General features: G+C 41.9%; 1 protein-coding gene across 1 annotated transcript; it reads left to right on the forward strand.

The window, feature by feature from the left end:
* Positions 1–9,502: 9,502 nt before the first annotated feature.
* Positions 9,503–15,519, forward strand: LOC102567035 (keratin, type I cytoskeletal 19). The gene is made up of 8 exons (XM_006276665.4): positions 9,503–10,075; positions 11,503–11,585; positions 12,121–12,277; positions 12,749–12,910; positions 13,380–13,505; positions 13,741–13,967; positions 14,472–14,578; positions 15,259–15,519. Exons 1-8 carry the CDS (start codon positions 9,554–9,556, stop codon positions 15,276–15,278), a joined length of 1,404 nt encoding a protein of 467 aa, XP_006276727.1. The 5' UTR covers positions 9,503–9,553; the 3' UTR covers positions 15,279–15,519.
* Positions 15,520–18,383: the final 2,864 nt, after the last annotated feature.

The raw sequence follows: 18,383 nt of genomic DNA on the forward strand, positions 1-18,383 counted from the left end.
TGTGGCCAGCAGCCTGGGCAGGCCGGGTCGGAGAGGGTGGGCGCCGAGCTAGAATTAGGCACAGACACGTAACAGTTGATTTTAAGATTATTTTACTTACACCGAGATGGTCGTGGTGTAGGCTGAGAACTTGCTTGAGTTGCGGTTACAACAAAAAACACGAACACATGTGGAGGTTGCAAGGCTCCACGCAGACAGAACACGACAAACTCTGGATGTCCAGGACAAGCGCGCATTAAACTCGTCTTTACGTCCTATGGCTCCGTTCAAGGACGGGAAGAGGTGGGCGGTGGATCAGGCCGCCAAACTCCTCTGAGCGACACACAGGGTTTCTATTACCCTGCCGTGCACACCCAGAGTCCCCACGAGATGGATGCGGAGTCCTCTTCGGCTTGGGCGGAAACTGCTCAAGCCTCTTATACGGCTAGCAGGCCAATCGCTAGTCGCCATGTGTGAATAATTTAGAACTAGCCAATTGCACAAATTTGCATATGACGAGTGGGAAATCTTTGCACCGTGCATTTCTGTGCTGCAAAGGAAATGCACCCCGCAAAGATCCCTGCAAAGTGGCGGGAAAACTTCTTTGCACGCGGGTTCTCTGCGCAGCAGAACTCCTCCATGCAATGAAGTTGTATACCCACGGGGATAATTCTTAGTGCCGAAGCGCACACAAAAAAAATCAGACCTTTGGGTCATGACACTAGGCACATGTGGATGCAGCCATGGAGATTGAGAGAAAGGGCTACAGTTTACTCTGCTCTTTGAACCAGTGAAGCACCAAGTTTAGTAAAGGGCTCACATTTTGCACTGGAAAATCCCATATTCTAGTAGCAAAAGGAGTTGTTCCCAGTCCTCACATTCTGCATTTTCTCTTTAATTTCTCTTGCACTAGTTTTATAGGCATTACATTATGTGAAAGTTCTGCAGTATTTTTGAGCTGAAGCCACTATTTTGTTGCCCTCCTGCCTTTCCTTTTGCTAATGCAGTGGAATATTAAATACATGGAGATGTCTTTCAGCAAAGTGTTGCAGACAAGATCTGATTTTCCCACTTGGTAATTATTTCCTTTCTTTAACAGGGCAGTTGAGACAATGCTAAGACAACAAGAGGGACACAGGCAGCGTAAAACTTCAGATCTTCTGAGAAGACCCATGGACAATGACAGCGGAGACCCAGCACATTCACCATACATCCTTCCAAAGCATGGCTGATGCTGCTAGAGCAGATTGGCTGGGCCACCTTCTGGCTTAGCATGTTGCCCATTGCCTTCATTCTGCGTGTGCTCTTGTAGCCAGTCAGTTACTTTAGTTCCTTGGTTCTGTAGCTAGATATCTATCCTTTGCTGAAAAAAATTATCTCTGATAAACATTTACTTCTCTGCCATGCAAACAAGAAACATGTCTGTGAAGTGATTTCATGTAACAAATTCTTTTGTTGGAGTTCCAACTTGGGTGCACCTCCCAAATGACATAGTGTAATGCCTTTCCAAGAAAGTTTCCCTGCCATAATACAATCAGACAATGTTTGAACAAAAAAGAAAAATATTGGAGTAGGAAAATTTTACTCCTAGAAAATACAAGGGTGACATCAACCAGAGAAGAAAAATGAGCTTTCATATTAACAAGTGAAGAGGGCAGAGCAGGAATCTGTGAGACTCCTGGGATAAGAGATTTTTTGGATTGGAAGCAGGAATCCTCCTCAGAAGCAGAACCTCAATCCTGCACGCACTGGCAAATATTTTTTGAAAATAATTTTATTATGGGTTAACAAATTAAATTATCTTTATGATTTTCCCTACGGCTGACCTGAATCCTGAGATTTAGTCTGACTTCCATGGCTGAAGTTCCCATGGCAAGGTCAGACTGTGCATCATTCTTAGTCCATTCTGCAAATTCATCGTTTTCAGGCATGAGTGTTTCAGTTTGATCCTTCCTGTGGTAAAGTTGTTCTGCACCTCTGGCTATCCACACTTTTGGCAATTCATAGGGATTGCAACAGCCCAGGACAGGAGAAGGGGACAGGCTAATTAATAAAAGTACCAAATTTCTTCTTCCACACAAAAGAATGTCTGGCCCACACATTTTGAAAAATATTTGTAGCATTTTCTTTCATTTCCTTTTTCTATTTACATAAACCAGTGCAATCTCCATGAATAAAGGAGTTGGATTCTTCCTGGCTTTACATTATGTACACATGTGCAAAATAGGTGTTGAGTAGTACTGAACCAGAACTGATTCTTTGTTGTATACTTCCCTGACAGCACATTTGCACCTGTATAACAGACTGCAAAAAGTGAGAATCAGGGCAGAATCCGGAACCAAAGTTTTATGTCTCAGGAGCTACCTATGCACTTTATTGTCTGGGTGAGGATTAGCTATAATCATCGAAGCCATATCTTTCTTGTCACTGGGTATCTTCAGAATATTATTCCACAGCTATCAGTAAAAGGAAACAAAGTCGCTACACTTCCTCCTCCTTTGGCATCCTCAGACCTAGTTGTCTTTCATCAGCTGTTTCCATCTAGGTGTAATGCCCATAGCCTCTCACAGAAACTGCTCTCTCAAATCCCTGCCATTTTAGTTCAGAAAGACAGCCAGAATGATGCTGTCAGGATGAGTAAAATGAAAGGTGCTTGTGGTGTTCAGTAAGTACAACCCCAGGCAACAGATTGAAGCCCAGACTCTTCTTCCAGTAAGCACAGAGCATTGCACTTAGAATCGACAGGAGATAAGGGCAAGGAGAAGTTCCTCTAGATCCTCTGTACCAACAAAGAGCCAAGATTTCAGACCACCTTCGTGCAAGTCAGCCTAAGGCATCCACAGCAACAGAGATATTTCTTCAGATACAAGTCTGTGTGGAAGTGACCTTCATAGAACTCCTATTGGAAAATCTGACTTGAAATGACTTTCCTAATGGGCATCTAGAACTCAAATTCCAAGTTTAGTTTTCACATATGAGAGATATTTTTTTATGCTCTGGAAAACACCATTCCAGAAATTATTTGCATTTCCTAATGCAAGAGGGGATTTTCCCGAGGTGTTTGAAGAAATTCAGAGCCTGCTCAAACATTCTTGGTCATCTCCAGATAAACCATTTTTGGAGGCAAGCCCTCCTCATTCCTTGCCTACACTTTAGCTAGTTAAAAAGAAAAATAAATCTTTTCTGTAGCCCCTGGTCCCTTAGGCTAGGGATAGGCATTAATCATAAATTGGTTTAAGTGATCAGAAACTGGTTTCAGCCTGTAACAGAACAGATATTCAGTGCACATAAACCAGTTTGAAAATGGCTGAAACCAGTTTGAGATAAACCTGATTGAATATAGTATCAAACTTAAATGATTTGGGTCAAACCTGTTTATGCAATGTCTGTCCCAGAACCGTTCCTGGTTTAAGTTAGACCAGACTCTCCCAGCAACTCAGTATGCTTTCTGGGCTGGGCTCTCTGCTCCCCAGCAGAGCTGGCCTCTCCCCTCTGTTCCCTGGCTGTTGCTTGGCAGAGACTGCAGGCATTTGTTTGGCTTCCCCCTGCTCCCCGGCCTCCCCTCACCACTCTCTGCTAAGCCCCCTCTCCTCTGTCTTACAGACACCTCTCAGCATTAGCTAGCAGACCACATGCTGGCTATAGTCTGTGCTGTGAGAGACCAGTTTCTTCCTTGGGAAAGCTGTTTAAGAAGAGCTTGAACTAATGGAGAGAGGCTTTGTTTCCTGATGGGGTGGTAAACACTGAGTTAGGGGTGATAAGCACTGTGTTATCAACTCCCTGCTGGGCTGGGGAAAACCCCCTCCTTAATCAGAGCATCCTGCTGGGGCCTGGTCATGCTCCCCTCAGCTCAGCACTGTGGAAGGGAAGGGAGGGCTGCTCCAGCACCCCCTGCTTCTAGTCTGAGCCACTGCAGGCATGTGCCTGCATTTCTGGGATGTCCATATGGTTACAAACCGGTTTAGCCTAACCAGGTTAGACTAACCTGTAAAGATTGAATCCATTCAGACTCAGGCTTTTTGAATGTTTGTCCCTAGCCTTAGACTCTATTCAAGGCTTGGGGGTAGTGTGTTCTAGTGAGCACAGACTTCTTTAACTTAAGCACAATACCTTTTCTCTTTTCCCCAACAGCTTGAAATGGACAAGTCTGCACTCACTAGATCATACTACTCTCCAACCTAGAATTAAGTCGAGCTTCTGTCTGAGTTCTACTTCTAAGCCATCGCCACAATTTATCTGTTTCCTTGTCTAGCAAAATCCCAGTTCCCCTCTCTCTCAGAAACTTTTTGCAGTGTTTTTCATGTGTTTGCACAATATTTCCCACTCTTCCCCCAGCACTCTGAAACTGCATCAAGTTCACCTCTTTCTTCCCTACCCAAGGACTCTTCATGCTCATTACCTGACACGGCCTTCTTAGTCAATCCCCATCTTGTTAATTGTTGCCCCTTTCTGTTTGCCAAGCAATTGCCAGTTTTTTCCGTGGCACCCCTCTTAAACCTGTCTCCTTTCCTTCACTGCCTCCAAATGGTTTCCTAGTCCCAGCTTCCTCGTCCAGCCAGTTTTAGTTTTCCCGTCTCTCAGTGGCTTCTTATCCAATCCCATTGTCCCCCTCAGGCTCTCTACTGTATAAAAGTTACCATAGTAATTATTATTAGTTTTACAAGAGCTTAACAAATCACATTTAGTCTTTTGTCTGCTGAACACACCTAGGGCTCCACCTTCCTCATTACTGTGCAATTCTCAATGGTGTAATTACTAGGCATAAGCATGGCAGATTCATTTTATTGGGAAACAAATGTAAGGTAAGACTTGAGAAAGAAGTAATTCAACAAAAGGGATAAAGAAAATGCATATCAAGATGATTTGGAGACTGGAGAGCCTTTTTTTTTTTAACCAGAAGAGACTAGAAGAAGATAGCAGGTTTAGCCTGGCAAAGTAAAGGGTGAAAAGGGAACTGATTTCTTCCTATAAATACATCATGGGGTAAACCTATGATAGGGAAGGAGAATGACTATATAGGCTAAAGCTGGGACAAGAATAACCATGCCAAAACTGGACATGAAAACAAAAAGGTTGGAAATTAGAAAAAAAAACATAACTATGAGTGGAGTGAGTATCTGGACAAGCCTTCCAATAGCAGTACTGGAAGCAAGAAACCTAACTGGTTTGAGGACAGAGCTAGATAACTTTGTAAATGGGATTGTTTGAGACAGTTTCCTCCAAAGCATAGGACAGGACTCAGTCCATGTCAGTCAAATGTTCCTACAAATACATTTATAATGCAAAATGAGGTAGTAAGCAACCATCAATCATATGGACCATGGTATATGTGTAAGAGGTCTAGTCAGATGCCTGAGGAATCTGTCTGTGGCTGACAAGCCCAATTTGAGAGCAACACAGCTTGTTACAAGTTTAACATCCATATGTTGTCTGAGTTGCAGTCCCAATTTACAGCATGCTGCTTTCTTCTTTCTTGTTTTGATTCCATCCTCTAGATCAAAGCCGCGTCATGTTGAGCTGCACCCAGTGCCTGATGTTCCCTCCAGATCGGATGGGATTTTGTGTGCTCCTCTCAGCTTTCTACACTGATGTTGAATGGCTTCATATTATTTTTGCACACATCATGGTACTGCCACAGAGGGTGACCCCACTTTCTAGAGCCATCTTGAATCTCACTATACAAAATATTCTCAGGGAAACAGCTTTCTCTCATTATCCTGATATGACCAATCCATCGCAAACGTTTCTTCCTGATAATGGTTTCTAAATGTGTCACTTGTGAGTGTTCCAGGACCTCTGTGTTTTGTATTCTGTCTTCCCACCTTATTTTCAGGATCTTATGAACATATCTCATGTGGAAGCTGTTCAGTCTCTTGATATGCCTAGCATATGTAGTCCATGTTTCTGAACCATAAAGCAGGGATGACAGCACGCAAGTCTCATGGATTCATAACTTCACTTTAGCTGGCAGTTTGCTGTTATTCCATTCACATTTCTGTAATACCCTGAAATTCTTAGCTGCTTTTCCAATTCTGTTCATCAATTCAGTTTGAAGGTCAAGGTTCCTGCTGATGGTACCACCTAAGTAGCAAAAACTGTCAATGACACCAAGAGATTTATCCTCTAGAGTGATGTCAGGTATTGGTTCTTTCACCCCTTGGTACATAATCACAGTCTTCTTGAGACTAATTGCCATCCCAAAGCTCTTGCATGATTCAGGAAATCTGCCCAAGAGATTTTGCAGGGAAGATTCACTGTGGGCAACCAAGGATGCATTGTCCTCAAACAGTAAACCTCTCAGAACCAGCTCTTTCACTTGGTTTTCATTCTAAACCCTGCAAAGTTGAACAAGCCTCTGTCTAATCTGGTTCAAAGATAAATGCCATCATTGCTTTCCTTGAATGCATGAAGAAAAAGGAATATAAAGTAAAGTAGATGTTAAAAAGCATGGGGGCTAAGACATACCCCTGTTTCATCCCATTGTTAATGTCAAAGTCATTTGACTCTTTGTTTCATACACTGCAGGTGCCTTCATACCTTGATGTAATGAGCCAATGCTGTTCAACAGTTTGGGGATACAATGCAGTTTCTTCAGAACAAGAAAAAGGCCCTGTTGGTTGACTGTATAGAAGGCCTTTGTCAGATCGATGCACAGTGATATTTGTTTTTCTCTACACTTATCTTGCAGTTGCTTGACTGAAAATACCTCTTCTTTCCCCAAGAGTTTGTAGCCTAGGGAGCATGTCGCAAGTGACAATTTTTCCAACAATGTTCAACAGGAATATACCTCTATAGTGGCCACAATCCTATCTATCCCCTTTGTTTTTGTATAATTGTACAAACTGAGCATCTTTGAAATCTTGTGGTACCGCTTTCTCTTTCCAGCAGAGTAGTATAACTTCATAAAGCTTTCAAAGCAATTTGTTGTCAGCATATCTGTAGATTTCAGCAGGCCAATGATCATTGCTGGATGCCTTGTTCCCAGGAAGGTATTTAATGGCTTTCTTCAAAGCTTCTAATGTAGGCTCATCATACAAATCCATCATCATTTCAAACAGATACTTCAGGATCGGGAAGGCAGTTACTTTCTCAATCACTTTGGAAGAAGTCTCCTGCATTCTGATAAAAATATGCTGTGTTTCCTAATGCAGAGAGTGAACATAGAGCTTAGACAGGTATCTCTGAACCTAAATGTAAATAAAAATGGGCCTGACTTCATTTTGCTTTCTCAAGGCTGAAGAAATGAACAGATATTGGATTGACATGAAAGACTTTGTATTTGCTTAATCTACAGTTGGCTTTAGCCTGATTATTGGAATTCACTAAGGCAAACTCATAGATAGTATGCACCTTATCAACCACTCTGTTTCACCTGGTCTCCCAATGGATGTCTCATGCCAAGCAATACATTTAAAACATGGATCAATTATAACAGACTTCAGTATTTCTAATGGGTTGATACCAAATAAATGCTTTCAGAGAGGGTGAATGCATCTTTAAACCAAATCCAAGTTCTGTTTTTGTCCCATCTCTACTTTATATTTTTGAGAGCTATACTTTGTTAATATGGACAACCTATGACAAGAGTGGTTAACTTGGCCCTAAATTAAATGTTTTCTTAGAGCACTGAGTATGCATAATTAAATTATTTAAAAGTATAACAGAAAGAAATATTCATGTTTCAAGAAAGGTATATAATGTAGCTCTTTGGAGACTTCAGAAATGTGGTCAGATGCCATGATATAGGGATGCAGAGAAGAACATGCAAAGTAAACACTTCAGAATTAATGCTAATGAGCAGCTGCAACCTCATAGGGAAGGATGAAGAAGCAGCTGAATTTGCTGTTGAGGAAAGTGTGATTAAGGAATCACGCACACCAAAGAAAAAGCATTCACATTTATAACAGTGACTCAAGCAATTTCAGCAGCTTCTCTAAAACAAATTGTTTAGAGCATGCAGAGAACTGAAGGGCATGTACACACAAGCAAAGAACTAATAGAGAAGCTAAGACATGAATGTATAGCACTCAGCTACACTACAGCAGGTGCTCAGGTGTATGCTTTTAGCTTGCAGTAACTGAGAGGCAATCTTCTTTTTCTTTGAGGGGAACCATTTGTGGGTTCAATTTGGATAGAAGTCAGGAGTTGGGACTATCAAAACTACTGTGGTGGGCAAAAGCATTTTCTGAAACTGTCACATCCTGGATTGAAGATAACTGGAGTTAGACAAGGTGTTTTGGGGGATGAACAGAATACAGAATACATTCAATGAATACTCCCCTTACTTGCAATTACTGCACATTTCCCAACTAACTCCAGACAAGGGCATACATTTTACTGCATGTGCTGGCCATAATATTCTGAATTAAGTTTTGATCCCTCCTGTACATGGTTACTTTGAAGTTGACAACTATCAAAAGATTCATTTTAGGGATCACAACAAGATATATGGAAATATTTAACCACAGTACTTCCCTATTTCTTCAGGCCAAGCAAAGTCCTAGAGGTGATGGTATCAGATCCTCAGGAAAACATAAACTGACTCATGAGTGTCAGTTTATAGACCACTCCAGAGAATTTTATCAATCAGAATTATGGAAGGCAGTCTCCACTCTTTTTAAAAAAAAACTCTCTCAGCTTCTACAAAACATTAATCCTTAGTGATAGAAATAATCGAGCACTGTATGTCCCATCCTGGGTGAAGGTGAAGGGATGTGTAGAAGTGTGGACAGACTTTTTTTGTATTTAAGTTTTTGCCATAATACCTTAAGTTGGTTTTTGGTTTTGGGGGGTTTTTTTTGTGTACAGGTAGCTTTCAAGGAAAATGTGTGTATCAAATGATTGTTAAATGGCTCTAAGAGAAAAAGGTATCACATGGAGAAATGAATGGTGGGAATGTATGAGGAATGCCATTATTATCCCAACTAAAACAGAGAGGAAAAAACTCAGTTCTGAACATTCATGTCTTTTCTTCTGCTGTGTAAAAAAAAAGTTCCTAAATTGCAAAAAAGTGATCAAGTTCTTCAGGCAGAATGAATGAACAAAATGAAAGAATGAATGAATGAAGACTCACTACAACCACAGAAAAGTTGAGCTTTATTATTTAGGACCATAAGGTAGAGATAGAAGTTGAATTACGTCATTTTCTCCATACACGAGACTGAAGGAATGAGAATAACTGGGTATAGGATCTTGGTTTCCTCTTCTTGCCATGACATAAGAAGTAGTGATGCAATGAGTCTCAATCATAGGTTAACAAGGCCATCCATTATCTCACCCAAAATCTAACATAGCACCACCCACCTGAGATGACTGTCCATTTTGCATCTGAATCAGCACAGACACATACAATGGGCTTATGCAATATTGTCCAAAGGACCAAAAAAAATTCTCTTCAGCACATATTTCTGGGCATAAATCATAAAGCTGGCAAAAAATTAATGAGACGCTAGACCAACCACTGACACCCAGAGAAGAACGTATAAATAGAGAGCACCAAAGGCACAGTTTGTAGTCAGCTTCCCTACCAGCCTGCACATAAAGCTTTGGGGTCAGATATTTCCTCTCTCTCACTATGAGTTGTAGCATCAAAAAAACCTCTAGCTGCTCTTACAGAAGTGGTGGAGGTGGTGGTTTTGGTAGCTGTGGTGGTGGGAGCTCCTCTATTTCTACTAAAAAATATACCTCCTCTGTAGCAGGTGGCAGTACTTATGGTGGTGGAAGACTGGGTGGTGGAAGCTATGGTGGGGGAGCATGCAGCATTGTGTATGGAGGAGGAGTAAGTGGTGGTAGCATTGGCGGTGGACAGGGTAGTGCCTTTTGTGGTGGGTATGGAGGTGGCTTGAGTGGTGGCTTTGGAGGTGGCTTTGGAGGTGGCTTTGGGGGTGGGGATGGGGCCCTGCTGACTGGCAATGAAAAGACAACCATGCAGAACCTTAATGACCGCCTGGCTACCTACCTGGACAAAGTACGCAGGCTAGAGGAAGAAAATGCTGACCTAGAGGAAAGAATCAGGGAGTGGTATAGGAAGCAAGGACCCAGCATCTCCAAAGACTACAGTCCATATTACCAGACAATTGAGCAACTCCAGAATCAGGTGAGAATGTGTTTTTTACTATCCATTGGCATGATCTCTCATTTGGTGGGATTTCCTTTTGAAACCTTGATGTAGTAGAAATAGAGAAAAAAAATGAATGTCCAGTCTCCTAAAATGTGCTGCACAGCACTAAAGCTGGATAGCGATGAATTTTCCTTTTGATGGCAGAAATCTGCAGAGGCAGCTGTGCTGCTGCTTTTCCCCAGGTACCCTCCATCATACCCCACAGGAAAATACAGATTTATAAGGGTTCTTCTGAGGACACATTGTGGTGGAAAAAGATAGAGCTGGGCTCTGACTAGTGCCACCCCAGGATAAATAACTGAGGGACCTGTGAAGCCCTAAGTTCTGCTGAGGGCAGGTGGTTCTGAGTCAGGGATGTGTACTCAGCTCCCAGTGACTTCCTTTCTTCATTCCCTCTTAGCCCCACAGATTAAGGGGCAAAATCACACCCGAGATGGGTTTTGCTGTGAAATTTCTTTGGTTTTACAAGTATTGATGGCAGATCACGTAAAGATCATCTGTCCTCTTACAAAGGATGTTATTTTTTAGATTTGATCCTGTCTTCTCTGTGATATCAGGCATGACTACCCCCCATTTTGTCTACTTTGGGGATGCAATGAGCTTCTGCACTGTAGCTTGCTGCTAAGGTGCCGTGATGGTGACGCTACTGCACACTAGCGTCTAAAAAAACATGCAGGGATGGTGCTGTGCAGTAGCAGCAGTTACAGTGCAGTCATTTGCTACTTGGTCAAGCAAGTACTAAATGACTGTGCAGTAGCAACTGCGCAGTCTGCCACTCATGCAGATGCGGCCTGGGTGCGCAAATCTCATGAATCTTGTGGCCTCTCCGTCAAGCTTAAGCACGATCCAGAAATATTTTCTAGTATAATCTTTCATGAAGTATTCCTGATAAAGGAACTTGTTACCAGGATGTTTTACGACGTGTGGACAAGGAAAGAAAACAATACTTAACACAATTAAATTAATCCTATATGGACTCTGAGATCTCTTTGTGGTAACTATCATAGTTCTAAACTGGGGTTTCCGCAGTCTGTAAATCTGAACCATCACTGTGCAAGGAGGACTGTCTTACAAATACACTTTGTTTCTTTAAGCTAGCAAAAACTGTAAAACAATACGGATGCTGACTAGGCCCAACATTGTTCCTACTAACTGAAGCCAAAAAGAAAATGCCAACTGTTTTCCTGTATGAGCAGTATTGCAGTTATATTGGGGTGACCAGGGATTGCTCAGAACGCTCTCTTCCTGAGCTGTCTCAGATACTCTTATCACATCACCACTGGGAAAAGAAATTTCAAGAGCAGATTTTCTGTATGTTTGTGTCCCCTATACATTTGGACAACTTCTTGACCATGCAGAGCTCTCATAGTGGAAAGTCACCTCTGTAACCTCCTCTTTTCCAGATCATTTCTGCAACTGTGGACAACAACAAATTGATTCTGGACATTGATAACAGCAAGATGATTGCCGATGACTTCCGAATGAAGTGAGTACTTCCCTCCGTGACAGAGAAATGTGCTTCTTTCACATCTTACTCATAAATTGAGCAATCAAAGTAGTCATCTAAGGGAGGATAATAGGACAGGAGTGCTTAACAAAGGAATATTATGAGAGTAGTTGTATTACAAAAGATTTTTAAGTATTCCTTAATGATCTCTCTCTGGTAATGACAAATTCAGTTCATACTGAACAAAATACCAAACAAATATCTCTACTGAGTTGGTACTGGCCCACTATCTCCCCTGTCTGTCGTCACGTCCATATTTTGCTTATAAATTTAACATCAAACTACATCAAAACATGGAGAGACTGATGGGGGACATCTCAGTAAGATCTGTTATTAGGGAATGGGCATTACATGGAAAGACATTACATTTTTTGGCCACTTGACTGATGGTCTGTGCAGCATGCAGTGGCAGATAGGTCTGCATAGACTCATTCATAGACAAACTGGCTAAGGCAAGGAGTACTCTGTCACTGGCTCATACACTGATGTTTTTGTCCTTTTTGCTGTGATTCAGGTATGAGAATGAACTGGCCATCCGCCAGGGTGTGGAGGCAGACATCAATGGCTTACGCAATTTCCTGGATGAACTTGTGCGTGTAAGGTCTACTCTAGAATTAGAGGTTGAGACCCTGAAGGATGAGCTGCTCACCCTCAAGAAGAACCATGAGGAGGTAAGATCCAGGACCCATTAAAGCAATACAACTGAAAGAAAGCTACATTTAAAGAGCCATCCTGGTGAAATGGTTCTTTGCTGCCATGCTCTGTTTAGTATTGGAACGTCAAGTTCCTGACCTTTGCAGTCCTACCAGTTAAGAAAAAGAGTTCACTGTAACTATTTAATTAATTTGCTCAGTTGAATACCCCAGCATGAGATTCACATTAGTTCAAGACTTGAACACCCAAGTGGGTAGAAATGGTGAAATTGTCCCACACTTTCTCTGGAGAAACACTCAGGGGTTCCTTCAGTTTCCCTTCTTTAGCTATAACTGAACAACAGTGTGCTGCTAACTCATCATTACTCATTGTGGAGTTCAGATTGGACCCTGCTCCAGAGATGGGCCACATATGAAAAAGCTTCATTCAGAGCTGGATGTTGCTGTCTTTTGTTTGCTAACTTTGATATATCTCACCTTTCATGTAAGGAAATGAGACTACTGCAATCCCAGACTGGTGGTGATGTGAATGTGGAGGTCAATGCTGCTCCTGGCCAAGATCTGACAAAGATACTGAATGACATGAGACAGGAATATGAGGAAATCATTGCAAAGAACCGAAGGGAGGTTGAACAGTGGTATGAAGTCAAGGTAAGTTATGAATATAATAAATTATCTCCATCTTCAAGGAAAAGAAAAGAGAGGCAGTAACATGCAAGTGAAAGGCGAGTATGATTCACATCATAAAACTCATTAGCATCGAGTAATGTTAACAGATTCATATATGGCTCACTATATTAAGCAAGAAGGGATGACGTGTATTAACATTTGAGTTCACTGGTAGTATAGTGTGTGGGAATAAGAGCACAGGGTGTTGCAGATGTGGGCAGGTGTATACTGGGAAATACTGGTGGCATAGGAGGGCTGTAAAAGTAGTGATTGTTGATCAGCAGTTAGCTCAGCCTGTTGATGGTTAGCTTCAAAACAGAGTTATTAGTTTTGTGACATTTATGCTCATTAAAGTCACCATATTCAATGCACAGTGAAAGTCTCCATGATCTTTAGAGGTAAAAAAGACCCTCACAACTAAAGAGTCTTCTTCTGTGTTTGTGTGTTTCAGATGGAAGAGGTGAATCAGCAGGTCACATCAAGTGGTCAGGAGGTGCAAACAAGTAGCCACCAGCTCACTGAACTGAGACGCGATTTCCAGAGTCTGGAAATTGAACTGCAGACACAGCTTAGCATGGTATGTTGTGGTCCCAGCTATTATCCTCACATACTCTAGGACATGTCCACATGGAGATGGAGGGAAAAATGTTATGCCTTGCCCTTCTTTTTGAACCACCAGAGCACCCAGCTTGGCAAAGCTGTTCCCTTAAAGGGCTCTCACAACTTTGCACTAGAAAATCCCAAATTCCAGTAGCAAAAGAATCACATTTGACCAAGTGCACCCATTCTGCATTTATTTTTTAACTTCCCAGAAAGCATCTCTGGAAAACAACTTGGCAGAAACAGAGGCTCGTTACGGTGCTCAGCTGCAACAGATCCAGGCCATGATCAACTGTGTGGAGGAGGAACTGGCCCAGCTGCGCTGTGAAATGGAGAGTCAAAATCAAGAGTACAAGATGCTCCTTGGCATCAAGACCCGCCTGGAACAGGAGATTGCACAGTACCACGGGCTGCTCCAGGAAGGACAGCAAGACATTACGTACGTGCACTGCAGAGGTGTCAGGGCAAAAAGAGAGACCAGTCCAAATGACTGTTTAAAGGGGATATAGAGTCATTAGGGAAACAGTGGGTAGTGCCTGGGTGGAAAGTTGTGCAAAGGGTTCTGCACACCATCTTCACTGAAGGCGGGCATGTCTTATGTTAATGAATCTACATCTGCTGAATTGGGAAAGGGGGGTTCAAATAAGCATCAAATCATTGATTTACACCTTGCCCTGTCCCTTTTGGAAAAGCTGAGGAACAGCACACAAAACTGCATTGTACTGCACTCTCTGCTGCCACCTGTTCAACAGGTACAATGCCAAGAACCTGTCTTGCACTGTGTTATTATTTCCATTTCTAAAATGCCTAAAATGCTGAGGAAGCAGGAAATGCAACTAATACTTCCAAACTGCAGGAAAAGTCCAGCTCTCCAACATCTCCTATGCATGCATGAATTATTTAGCTATTGTTACATTCATCCTAACTCCTCTCTCTTCCACAGCTCTTCTCAAGGAGGGATTCAAGGAGGTGGTAGGTCCTCGCAGTCCTACTCTTCCCACTCCTATTCTTCGACTTCCCACTCTCAGTCCCATGGTGGTGAGATGACAGGTAAGAACTCTCTATATGAGGAGGTGTTATTTTATTAGCAATCCAGGTTTTTATATTTTAGGATGTGCTATCTAGCCTATATATGGGCATATTGCCTTTTGTGATAGGATCCATAGTGGCCAATTCAGAAGGAATAGACATCTGCATCTAAAAACATGTGAGCTGCTACATCTTCAGTAAGAGTCCAAGTGTCATTAGCTAGGGGTCAGTATGGGAGAGACCTGGTAACTAACACCCCCTACCCCACCCCCATGACTTACACTTGCTCTGATCCGTAAAACACTTTAAATGAAAATTGAAGAGTTTGGGAAGATTAAGGGTGTGGAAAGCAAAGAAAGAGAGAAAAAAGATCAGTTATAGAGCAGCTAGAGATATAAAATATTAAATAAATAAATAAAAAGAAGCATTTTTTTCATTTTCCAAAAACCTAAGACACCTGTAGCTAAAATTAAAGGTAGTTTTCCCTAGTTCCTCTTGGACTGGCTGAATAAACATAATGTTTCAAAAAAGTTCTGGCATATTTCCAAACTTGGAACCACCTGAACTTCTTCCCGCATCCCTTGCTAATACACGTGTTAATAAAGGAGAACATACAAATCAACAGACACATCTTACAATTCAATGCTGGAGGAGAGAGTTGATTTTCCAGTTATATAATATTTTCTTCTGTCTTTCCACAGGACAGACAAGACCATGCTAAAAGTAGAGCAGAGCCACAAGGACCCGCTGATCTAAGAATCTTGTTGAACAGACCCATGGACATGCAACATCTTTGTCATATACCTATCAGAGAAGTCCAACTGGGCCACCTTCTAAATCTATTACATTACTTGTTTTCTTCTATTTCATTATGCTCTTCATATCCAACCATGGTTGGTGATCCACCTTCTACTGGTAGTATGTTCTCTAATAAAACTTTACTTATTTCTGATGCAAACAAACACATGTGTCTTACAATTGATTTCATTTAACAATCTTGCCAGTTTTCAAACACAGATGGGGATGTGAAGTTGTGGATTTGGAGAGTATGTAATTTGAATGTATGCACTGAATTAGAACATTAAAAAGGAATCTCACAAAAACCGGAAACTTGCTCATATCATTAAGGATGAGTATACAAGTATAGAACAGGCATGCAGAGGGAAAATCCAGGAGGTCAACACAAAAATTTAGAAACAGCTAGAAAGGGACATAAAAAGCAGCAAAAAGTATTCTATAACTATAGTAGAAGTAAGAGAAAAATGGAGGAAAGTAAAAATCTCTTCTGAAGGAGGAGGAGTTAATAATGGATGTTGTAAAGAAGGTTGAAGTGTTTTATATATTTTTTATGAAGACCTCGGTCTTCACCAAAAAAGCTCAGCTATAAGATATCAAGCACAGTTAACAGCAGGGAAGCCTAGATCAGGGAAAGAACAGGTTGGAGATTCCTTGGACAAGCTGGACATTTTAAAGTCAGCAAGGACAGATAATTCTGAGGATATACTTCTTAACCAATGTAACTTTCTCCCAAGGAAAGTTTTAATATGATCAGAAAAGGTCTTGGAAAAATTATTGGACTAGAAGAAAAATAGTGCTGTTTGATTGTAAAAATGACATCTAACATAAGGAAAGAGTGAATGCCTGGGAAAATCAGTTTTGCAGGATACATGGTAAGGGCTGTGCATTGATGTTTTAGTTCAATGCTTTAGTGTAACATAATAATCATTTAAGGTTGAGATGAAACTGAATTTTTCTGCAATTTTTTGCAAATAAGAAAAAAAAAGTTTGGGTCCCATAGCTAGAAATGAATAGTTGTCAGGAATTTAAAAAAACCTAAAAAGCCTAGACTCACAAATCCAGTTTGTGAGAGACAAGGAGCAGGACTCCACTTGTGCATACAGCTCAACTCTTAAAATGCCCACTAGGCACATAGGAGATCTAGTTTTCCCTGCTTGATTCAAAGTATGGATTTGACCAAATTCTCCTAATCTCCCCAAAGAGTGTCTAAACCCTTTGGCAATGGGATATTCTGGAATGGGTTTCTTTCAATCTCTCTTACTGAAGCTATAAAATACTTAAGATTCATTGAGCAAGTGGAGGAAAAGGGTGAGTGGAAGTAACTCTATAGCACGGGTCAGCAACCCCCGGCACGCATGTCGAGCATGGCACACGAAGCCATTTTGCTCAGCTCACCAGTGCCAGCCTCACACAGATCTGGGTGGCGCAGGTGCCCCCAACCCCTGGGAGTGTATGCTGCTGCTGGGAATGGCCCCACTACCTGCCCAAGCACACGGCAGGCAGCAGCAGTGGGTGGGGGAGCCGGGTCCTGCTGCAGCAGCTACTGCCTTCTGTTGGGGGCAGGGAGCTGTGGACCTGGGTCCCTGGCCCCATAGCCTTGGCAGCTGGAGGGCCCCTCCAGCAGGGCTGGGGGGCAGGGATGGGGGGAAGGGGCTTTTGGTGGGAGGCAAGGGGCACGAGCAGGGCTGGGGGGCTGTTGTGGGGGAACCTGCACAAAACAAATACACAAGATCAAAGGTAGTATCAGAAGTTTTATTTATTGTCACCAGGTTTACAATTTTTAGAAAATCTGGTATTTACCATAAAATGGGAACATTTATGATTATTATCTATACTAATATGCAGTGCATCCTGCCCTCGTGTTGTTTTTCTGGCATGCCGGCACTCCAGCACCTTCCAATGTAGACATTGTGGTTTTTTCAGCACTTTGTCCAAAAAACGTTGCCTACCCCTGCTCTATAATTTGGGGCTCAGGATACTTGTTTGAACCATGGGCAATCTGGATTTAAATTCCTGTGCTACAATAAGGCAAAGAATGGAGTTAAATGAGGTCTTCTACATCCCACGTAAGAGGCCTAATCATTGGGCTACAATAAATAAAAGTAGTGCTACAGTAATGACTTAGCCATGATAATCAGGAAACGTGAGAGAGGCAAAGATATTGTTTATGGTGGTATATTTTATTGGATCGACTGCATGTTTGAGAGATATTTTAGATAATTAAAAATACACCGTATTTCTCCCCCATGTGAGTTTGTGAATGGTACTGAACACATAGAAATGTTTTATTCTGCTATAATCAAAATCTGAATCTTTCTAATTCAGTTTTGGGCCAAACCAAAGTCAATTTTTTCAGAGAATATCTACCATTAAAAAATTTACGCAACTATACACACCCATACACACGCCTACATTGTATAGTAGAGCTCTCGGTATTGCAGGAAAGCAGGCAGGCCTTTTGATGTGCCATTTGGGGACATGGGCAACCAACAAGTACAGGCAACCTCTGCTTAACGCTGTTTTGCTTAGCTCTGTTTTGCTATAATGCTCATTTTAAATTGATACCTGATTCCACTTAGCGCTCAGCGAGTTTTGTTATGGCTTCCAGTTGCCATCTTGGGTCATCAAAAACTTTTGGTTTCACTTAATGCTTGTTTCACTTAATGCTCATTTTTTCAGGAACCAATTAAGAGTGTTAAGTGGGGATTGTCTGTAGACATATAATGAGAAGGGCCTCTGAGAGCACATCAGTGATCACTTGGGACAACAAAATGAGAAAACAGGAATGGGAGTGAAGGTCATAGTTTCAAAACTAATGACTGAGGGGGGACACCGAGGGGGGACACTGAGCAAAGCACACCAGTACTCACTGGCCCTTGAATGAGTCCAAGGAGCCAATGGACACTGCCCAGTGAAACTGCCTGGAGATGTGAATGGACAAGGGACAGGAAAGAGGCCCCACAGTGCCTGGGGGTCCTCCTGCCAAGAGCCTTCTTCCTGGTTAGGTATATTGCTAGCTTGGTTATGG

The sequence above is a fragment of the Alligator mississippiensis genome, chromosome 4 (genome assembly GCF_030867095.1).
Source record: "Alligator mississippiensis isolate rAllMis1 chromosome 4, rAllMis1, whole genome shotgun sequence".
NCBI lineage: Eukaryota > Metazoa > Chordata > Crocodylia > Alligatoridae > Alligator > Alligator mississippiensis.